Source organism: Ictalurus punctatus, chromosome 21 (assembly GCF_001660625.3).
Source record: "Ictalurus punctatus breed USDA103 chromosome 21, Coco_2.0, whole genome shotgun sequence".
Taxonomy (NCBI): domain Eukaryota; kingdom Metazoa; phylum Chordata; class Actinopteri; order Siluriformes; family Ictaluridae; genus Ictalurus; species Ictalurus punctatus.
The window spans coordinates 7439693-7450229 of NC_030436.2; the positions used below are offsets into that span (position 1 = coordinate 7439693).

Genomic DNA, 10537 nt, shown 5'->3' on the forward strand with positions numbered 1-10537 from the left:
GGAGAGTGCTGCAGCATGGAGAGCTAGTGGAAACATGGGTGGTGAGCAGGTCCATTTTTTTTTTTTTTTTTTGCATAATATTGAGCATTTTTGCATATTTGTCCAATCGCAGATTGGCAGAGCTATCTAACATTTTTTTTGCATCACCCATCCAAAAATGTATACTTCACATTTTTTGTTTGGACAGTGCAATATGTGAGTTACAAACAATCAATCATCCGTCAATCATATAACTGATTAACTGATTGTTGGACAGCATGTACAGGAGTTTTTTGTGATTGTTGCCACAAATGCTCAAAGAGGGTTTTGGCTGAATGTGCGCTGTGATGTCACATGACACATCCTGGCCCAAATCTGGGTCCATTTTGAAAAAATCGCAAGCCCCTCTGAATATTGCGGAGGTTGTCTGATTTTGCATTCATTTCTGTGATCAAAAAATCGCAAAATCCTGGAAGGACTGAAGAGTAAGGGAGTGTTTCAGCCTGGAAAACCAGTGGGAATCTGGTCTGGCGAGTGAGTCTGTCAATCATTTTTTAGATTTTTGCATATTTGGACAATCGCAGATTAGCACTAGATGCATGCTATTTTTTATTTATTTATTTATTTATTTTTGTATCACCAAACCAAAAATGTAGAAACTTCACATTTTTGATTGGCCAATGCGAGATGTGAGTTACAATCAAATCATCTGTCAATCATATTACTGATAGTTGCAACTAATGATTTACAATGTCTCCTACCTACTTCTCACACCCACTGATTCTTCAGGCTAAAACTTGACATACTTGTGTATCAACCTAGTATGAAGCATGGCCACCCCACTGGCCACCCCAGTAAGACATCATCATCATCATCATTATTATTAGTAGTAGTAGTAGTAGTAGTAGTGGTAGTGGTAGTAGTAGTAGTAGTGGTAGTGGTAGTAGTAGTAGTAGTAGTAGTAGTAGTAGTCGTACACTCTAAAACGTAATTCAGGGGACCTATTACCACAACTTGTGTGGTTGAAGGTAAAAATTCAAATTTATTGATTTCATTAAATATTTTAAGTTGCAAACATTATTTTGATGAGTTGTGTTGATATAATGTTGATAATTACATCAACTTAATATTGTGTGTAATTTAAACTGAAATTTCTGCATTAATTGATTTAAAACAAAATTGAAGTTGTAGTAACTTAATGAAATTGGCTTGATAACTTAATTTTTCTCCACCTTGAGTTCAGGAAGTCCCCTCCCCTACCCATTTAACATGCCTGGACAAATTCAGACAGTTAAGACTGTGTTAGAGGACCTGTAGACTGAACAAATACTATACAAAGGACATTTCAAGGTGAGTATCATTTCATTTACAAATAAATTCTACTAAAGCAACGAATTCGGGCATATTCTCAATTGTGATATGACCAACAGTGGACTCGTGTATAGGTTAGGCTATACCTGCTAATACAGTTGATGGACTATGTTGTACTACTACACATAGCTAATGCTAGTCATATTTAGCAGTGTAATTTTGAATATCTACCCTTTAGTTTACCATAGCAGTGGATAAGAATGATGAAGTTTATTTGACAAATCTGCTCATCTAGAGAGGGCTTTTCATTTGTGCTACAGGAAGGAAAAGCATAATTACATTTCTGCTTATTTGTGTACCCATCAACTACACTGTGTAATCTAATTTCATGTATTGACACATTTTTAAAAATCTTTTGTCATTCACACAGATATCCTTCTAGCTCCATTGTAGTCAATTTGCTCTTTGACCAAAATTAGCAGACTTTGGACTGTGGATAGTTCTATTAGAGGGATAAAAGTATTAGAGTGTTTCTTTTTTGTCTATATTGCTCATTTCATTCTGTCCTTTCATGTCTGTAAAACCTGCAGAGATGTTAGGTATGATATTTGTATTGTAAATGACACTGTATTTTAGTTTCTATTGTTATACAACTTAAAGTTAGTAATTTTTCCTTGTTTAAAAGGATCCATTCTACTGGAGAAAACCTAAGTGGAGATGCTTAATTTTTTGAATGATTGATTGTCAACTTAAAAACTTGTGTTCATAATTATGGTAATTAAGTACATGACACTTAAATTCCTTTTAAATAATGTGAAAAAACTAGTTGGAACAATTAAATTTTTATGAGTAATCAACTTAAAAACTCGTGTATATTATACACATTTTTAATTACATGTTAACTGGTAATACTTTTGATTGTAAAGGAAAAGGTCATTTCTCTAACTCAGTGTAGTTTGTTGGTTGAACTTAATTTCATTAGAAGTTGTCATAACTCAAAAAGATTGATGCAAACTGTTGCGTTATATTTTTTTTGTTGAGCCTAAATATTTGTTTTTAGAGTGTAGTATTAGTCATAGTAATAAGGGGAGGAGGAGCAGGAGGAGGAGTCAGTACAGTTACAATGTCACATAATCCCAAAAGGAATGATTTGAAAAGTCTTGCTGTGACAGGCTAGTTTGAAAAATTATGGCAAAACCGACTACAGCATCTCTGGGAAATTTTTATAGTTAATTTCATCATTGTCCAACAGCAAGAAACAAGCAAGTGTTAGCTAACAAACAGGCAAGCAAACACTGATCAAACTTTTTTCTATTTAGTATCTGGAGGCATGACAATGGATTTCTTCAGTTATTTACTATCTACCATTAGCTAATGCTACTGAATTCTTAACACTACTCTATTTCATAAGATGTAGCCTAATTTTACGTTAGCTAGAGTATTACACAATCATGAGACTATAATCAGTCATGCAATCACTTTACATTGCTTCATTTTGTGCAGGGCATTTCTACATTGTTTTTTTTATTTTATTCAATCATAAGCTAGTGGTCATATACTTCAGTGACTTGTTGACTATTAAATCTGGTAACTACAGTTCAAAACCAAAGAAGCAGAGATTAGATATAAATTAGGTCTTGGATGATTACAGCTGATGGTGATTTTTGATTTGTACTAAAACCTGCAATAGACACAAGGAATAATTCTGGTCTAAATTGGTGACCCTACTACAAATTCATTCATTCCCTCATCTTACATTAACTGCTTTATCCTGATCAGAGCCACGGTGGATCTGGAGCCTATCCCAGGAACGCACCCTGGATGGGAAACCATGCACACACACACACACACACACACACACACACACACACACACACACATTCACACACTTATTCATACCTAGGGGCAGTTTGGCATAGCCATTTTTTTTAGAAGGTTTAGAATATTATCGCATAAACAAAGGTGGTATAAATGTGAATAGCTTGATAGGATAAATACTGTTAAAAAAAAAACTTAATAGAGCATTATGTTGTGCTTTCAAGGTGCACATACTATACAGTTAACACACACATTACAAAAGAGCAAAAAATAAAAAATAAATCAACTGATTGTTCTAACGATTAAAATCAAGAACATGTGCGCATTGAACTATATTTGCAAAGATCAAAGAGCCCAAGATGAGAATCATGGGAAAGTTGTGTGCATGAGCCAACTGTCTGGGCAGCAACACCCAGTTCCTCTTTCAGGTGATCTTGTGTTACTATTGATGCCAACATGAAAAGGGTCTTCTTTTTTGTTTTTGACTTGAAAGATGAGCAGAGCTCTCGCCATCCTGTCCATGATGACGTAACTCCATACAGAATCTCTAGCTCTCACAGAAAGACAATGCATAAGATCTGCAACATAACGAAACAGTATCAAGAAATATATGACCAGTGTGCGATAAGATAAAAATAATAATAATAATAATAATAATAATAATAATAATAAGCTGAGAAACAATTCACATATGCTCAAACATGTTGATAAGCAGGCCCATTCAGTATAAATAAGATTAGATCATGCATTTTGCAGATCATGCAGTTGAAGAATATAAAATCATACAGATATAGAGTTAATGTTTATGTACAACATCAGAATGGGGGGGGGGGGGGGGGGGGGGACCCTGTGGCATGAGTGTTGGTGCCAGATGGGCTGGTTTGAGTATTTCAGAAACTGCTGATCTCCTGGAATTTTCACGTACAACAGTCTGTTACACAGAATGATGCGAAAAACAAAAAAAGGTCCACTGAGTGGAAATTCCTGGTTGATCAGAGAGGTCAAAGGTGAATGGCCAGCTCAGTTCTAGCTGACATGAAGTCCAACGTAACCGTAGAGTATGAATGGGTGTGTGAGTGTGTATGTGAGTGTGCCCTGTGATGGACTGCGATGAACTGTCCAGGGTGTACCCTGCCTTGTGCCCGATGCTCCCTGGGATAGGCTCCAGGTTTCCCGTGACCCTGAAAAGGAGTAAGCGGTATAGAAGATGGATGGATGAAGGTGAACTCAAATAAGCACTCAAATAAGCACTCTTTACAACCAGGGTGAGCAGAAAAGCATCTCACACTGCACACCATGTCAAACCTTGAGGCTACAAAAAAAAGAGGACCAAATCGGGTTTTGCTCCTGTCAGCTAAGAAGAGGAATTTGAGGGACTGGTGAGGGTACTACTGTTTCTAGCTGCTACATAGCTTCCAGATTCAACATCTAATTATAAACAGATCAAAAATACAAAGTGACATTCTTTAATAAGTAAAAATTTGATAGTGCTGGCAAATTGCTGTGGTATAAAAGGAATGAAACAATTTGGGACATGCTGTTATAGGAAATAAATTCCGGATAGGAAAAGTAGCTCTGCTTTACGTCGGGCAGCATCACACCACCCTACCTCCTTGTTGATTAATTTCATATAACAGCACGACCCTATTATGTTATTCCTTATGATATGGCCACTAGATATTAAACCGAGGTCATGAAATTGCACAATTCACTTTTTTTTCATGCTCTGAATTTGTTATTGCAAGTTTTTTGGTTAATATTACTAAGAAGTAGGCCTTTTTTATATTGATATTTTTCTATACATTCATTCACCTTTATTAACCGCTTTATACTGATCAGGGTTGTGGTGGTTCTAGAGTTTATTCCAGGAACACTGGGAGTGAGATGGGAATACACTAAGAAAGGGATTCCTTTTTTCTTCTTCTTCATTTATGTTCGATTAATTTTGACAAGAAAAACATGCCAAAGTGAGACAGAATAAAATCCAAGCATGGACATGAACAGTGAAGGTTAAGGACAAAAGTAGCTCATCTGGGATTTGAACTCACAACCTTCCAGTCAATTGCAAATGGCTGAGCTACTGCCAACTTTTTAGCTTCAAAATCTAATTCAGGGTGTCATGCAAGCTCGAGAAAACTAAACTAAATTTATGTATTTTTTTTGTCATTGCTTTTTTACATTAACTTCCTCAGTAGAATTCTCAGCACTATGGCGCCCTCTACTGTTTTTTTTAATCACTGAAACCCATCCATCCATACATTTTCCATACTGCTTATCCTACACATGGTCACGGGGGGAGCCAGGAACATATCACAGGGAATTCTGGGAACAAGGCGGGGGACCGGGGGACCCATCACAGGGCACTATCGCACACACACTACGGACAAGTTGGAAATGCCGATCAGGCTACAACGCATGTCTTTGGACTGGGGAGGAAACCGAAGTACCTGAAAGAAACCCTCAAAGCATGGGGCGAACATACAAGCTCCACGCACACAGGGCGGAGGTGGGATTCAAGCCCCCAACCCTGGATGTTCGAGGCAAATGTGCTAACAGCTTAGCCACTGTACATCCATAGACACCCATCATGTGATATTATTATTACTGTATTATATTAATATTAGTAAAACGCTATTACTATTACTTTATTTTTTCCCCAATACAGTCTAATCCAATATGGTTGCAATTCTCAAGCCTTCCACCCCTTATCATTATTCAGAGCAAATAGTAAAGCTCCTTCCCTCTTTTAAAGCCTCTATTGTCTCTCATAATCACCCTCAATTAGAGCAAGTAAAGCGGGACAATGGCTTTCCATGAGGCTCGTTATCTAACAATAAAGCAGTCGATGAATTCAGAAAAGACCACATGCGGAGTGCAAAAAAATTCCCATACTCAGTGTGTGATGTTAAACCACATTTTAATTAAGCAGCTGCTTATCTAAACCAGTAAAAGACATAAGTTTTTGATTTGCACTATCAAAATAAGTCACAACAGAATATATTACAATATGACAAGAAACAGACATCTGAACTTTTTTTTTGTTTCATAATTACTGTTGGAGACCATTGATGACTTTTTTCACCATGAGGAACTGGTTCTCTCGATGCGAACGCTTCAGTTTTGCTCTTCTGTTCTGAAACCAGATCTGCCAGGAGAGAGGAATAATTACTACATTTATTTCCAGACCTGCATCGATAAACATTTGTGGTATATAAAATGTTTGTGAAGGCCATTAATTAATACATCTTGAAATAATTTGAGATCCAGGCTCAAATATCCACTATTTGTTGAAGTTCCTATTTATTAACCCAGTGCAAAAGTTTGCATCCCCCATAGTTGTGCAAGGGCACAATTATTACAAAGGCTGTTCAGAGGATATGAAAGTGATTTAAGGCAATTATAAAGGATTATATGCACGTCTGTCTCCTACTTAATTAATTAGGTGACACAAATCGGACTCCATACTACAAAAAGTGTGATTTTGATTTAATAATAAGGTTTCATTCACCGGAAAAAGCCATTCGCATACCTGTATTCTGTCTTCATCGAGATGCAGTTTCTGAGCAAGCTCCTCTCTGACATCGATCCCGGGGTACGAGTTTACTTGAAACACACTCTCAAGTATCTCGATCTGGAATCATAAATAAAAAGAACAATCAGGGTAAATGGAAATGAAGGAAAAGTTAGGTGTAACTGATACTATAGGATATGTAGCTATATACTACTATACTTAATAGTATACATAGTATCTGGTTTACTATACTGACCACATTACTACAGCAGACATTTGATATTTTACACTGAAAGGAGGATTGTCGCAGATTGAATCTAATCTGTACTGAAGTGAACAATGCAGAAATAAAAAAGCTGTAGGGCTCCAATACAAATCCAGTATATTATTATTAGTATACTACTATTATTAAATAATGAGATTAATATATGGATAGTTGGATTATGTACATCAAATAAATCTGCACTGAGGGTCTGTGGAATACATTTTACACTTAACAGGGTCTAATGGCTGATGTTGTATGCACCAGTATCAGTATCTGTAGGTTACCTGTAAGCTGGAGAAGGCAGTTCTGGGTCTCCGTCCGATGCACCAGTTGAGTGAACGCCTGCAGCTCTCCACTGGTGCTTCACTTTTCCTCTCATCCATCACGGGAACATCCAGCGAGCCGTCTGTCTTTACGAAGCAGACGTTTTTTGTTGGTTGCACATCTGATGAAAGGAAAAGTATGTTGGTGAAGAGTTTAAGTAAGATGTACAAGAGTGTACAGTTTTCCTGCTTTAATGCATCAAAGTCAACTTACCAATGAACTAATGAGTTCAAATTATAGGCCATATATATAATATTATTTGATTATATACAGTCTATGGGCAGAATGAAAGACTAAACGTCAAGCAGAGCAATGACTACAAGTCAGACCAGTCCTATCCTAACTGCTTTAAAAACTTTTGATTAAAAAAACCCAAAAAATTCTTCTACCTGTTCACCAGGTTGGATTTGTCGCACTAAAAAAAACATACAGCAACAATGGTAGTCTTTTCATATGTGATCATGTGACACTGCGTCGTGTGAACAATGTGATCGCATGTGAAAATAAAACTATATGCCTCATACGTGGCATATAGGTACCATATGAAAAGAACTAAATCATCAGAGATTGAGATTAAACATTAAACAGGATTAAACATCAAAGAAACAATATACGTATTTGTTTATATTTTTCTCTTGAGAGCATCTTCACAGTGAAATAGATATTTTAAGTCTAACAACATCAAAACACTTGATTTTTGTTTTGTTTGATTAAGAACGCATTTTTAATTAGATGACGCTTCATTTGCATAAATAACTGTTGGACGAATTTAGATATCCTTCAACAATTTTTGAAACTTGCTCCTTGTCTAGGTTCTCTTGCCATAAATAAAAACACATTCCTGAAATCCTCAAGCTGGTGACTTTACATGTGAGGGACAAATGTTTCTATCATACTCTAAAGAATCACAGCTTACCTACCATTTTGTATGCTGATTTGGGACATCTTGAAAATGAACAAACTATGAATATATTGTACATGATCTCAACTTACTTTATGCTTATTTTGTTGCAGTAGTATATTATATATGTATATGTGGAAAAAATGAATCATGACCGTTTAAGAACCTTATATTGTGTACTGTGCAAGTCTTAAGCACATACAAAGAAATGCTGTAAAGCAAAGACGCCTTCACAAATAATGAAACAAAACATTTCTACATAAAGAAAAATACTATAAAGAGCAATAACAATAAAATAGTAATAAACTAAATGAAGTCAACATTTGGTGAGACAACTCTTCATTTAATAGTAATCTAGTATCATAAAATAGTATAGTATATATATATATATATATATATATATATATATATATATATATATATATATATATATATAGTAGTCTCAGGTACAATTTGTGCAGTTTTATAAGGAAATTAGCTGAACAGTTTTACTGAGCATCTTGGAGAATGTGCTACAGTTCTTATGGAGACTTTGACTATCACATTTGCTTTGTTTTTTTGCGGCAAAACCCAGAAGCTTCATTACGTTACACAATATTTAATAATAGTAAAATAATAATATGCTCGTTATTATTCTCGGTAGTAAACTGGGAGTTTAAGGGGTTAAACAAATGACTCAAATGATTACTTTTTTCTTTATTAAAAAAAACAACAAAAAACAACACCAAAAACATAAAAGTTCATCATCTTCTTCATCACATTCCCTTAAACTCCAAGGACTTTTGAAACTACATACTTTCACTGCAGTTACACAATATTCAATAATAATAATAATAATAATAATAATAATAATAATAATAATAATTATATATATATATATATATATATATATATATATATATATGTATATATATATATATATATATATATATATATATATATATATATATATATATATATATATATATATATATATATATATACACACACACACACATACACACACACTGCATATGTATGAAAAGAAAAGTCAAAGCATGTCATTTTTTCTTTTTTGTTTTTGGTCATCTTCCTGTTTGATGCTCACCACGCCCACTTATAGAATATCACAGGAATTAAGTCCTGTTATTTCTACCAACAAGCTCAACACTTATCTTTCACTTAACAGGACATAACATAAATGTTGAAAAGTCAAACTGTCCCATCTTTATCTGAATTCTTCCTGCTGGTAAGAATATCAACAATCACCTGGGTAAGACCGATTGGGACCATGGGACATCTACTGCTTTTAAACTAAACTCTATCGACGTGGTGTCTTGACTTAGATCAGAACTGTATCATTTAGTATAATAAAGTGAATCCTACCTGTCCAGGGGCGGTGAGGAGTGTACATGGTGGTTCTCTGTTCGGGTCGGTCCAGACCCAGGATGCGGTCTATAGTGAAGAGAGAATGGCGGCTCTGCTGTGCGCTCACACTCGCCATGTTCTCCAGAAAGAAAGATCTCCAAGTACTCTGAAGGAATGTTGTTTGAGAAAATGAGACTCGACCTGTTCTGTGGCTTTTTAATGAATAAAGAAAGCCTAACCGGCTACAACACGTCACTGATTAAACCAGTCAAACTTTTTCCATTTGAATGGGTTTAGGGCGCACCACAAGGGGCAGCAGGTCGATTTACAGGTAATCCTGTGTCCAAATTACGCGCTACAACCCGTGACCACCGGGGCGTTATCTATTACCCACACGGAATCCTTTAAAGCTCGTTATTTCCAGAGACAAAACCCTTCGCCAGTGTCCCTTTTATTTTTACCCACCAGGTAGAAAATGAGCTCTTTTATTAATTCCCTCCTCAGCCGCTCATTTCCTTCAGCCGGCTGAGGGGCATTATGAGGAAGCGCTCAGCTTGCCAGTAATCTCATTTACACGCGCAGAAGTTTAAAATAAGTGTTAATAATTAAAAAAAATAAAAAGAAGAAGAAGAAGAAGAAGGTAAGGCTATTAAGGCTAATCCTGTTGAATATTCCCCCCTTTTTTGGCCTCTTGTCATGCATGCAAAGAGCATCCGTGAACTAATCCGACAAGTTGCTCCTGCATTGTCCGCATTCAGTGGCTGGATCCGCCTATTCAAACTGGCTTTAAATAAATATGCGACTTGTTTATTTACTTGTTTACTTGAGTGCACGAGCTGTCTCTCCATGCCGTGCTTTATCATGGTAAAAAAAAAAAAAAAAGTCAGGACTAATTAGAACTATTTAAATGCAAACGCCAATGCAGGCCGATTAGGATTACAGAAATGATCAAATCTATCGTCAGTGGGAAAATATTTCAAGAACTTGGCAATTTTAAAAAAAGGTACCAAAATGTACTTTCACTTGTCACTGCACTGGTACCATCAAGAGTATATCTTTTGCCTGGGAAGTGGGATGTGGT

General features: G+C 35.9%; 1 protein-coding gene across 1 annotated transcript; it reads right to left on the reverse strand.

Annotated features, from left to right (window-relative positions):
- Window positions 1-6008: 6008 nt before the first annotated feature.
- hesx1 (HESX homeobox 1) lies at window positions 6009-10217 on the reverse strand. The gene is made up of 4 exons (XM_017450287.3): window positions 9475-10217; window positions 7169-7329; window positions 6638-6739; window positions 6009-6253 (listed from the first exon to the last, which is right to left on the reverse strand). Exons 1-4 carry the CDS (start codon window positions 9590-9592, stop codon window positions 6158-6160), a joined length of 477 nt encoding a protein of 158 aa, XP_017305776.1. The 5' UTR covers window positions 9593-10217; the 3' UTR covers window positions 6009-6157.
- Between the last annotated feature and the right edge of the window lie 320 nt (window positions 10218-10537).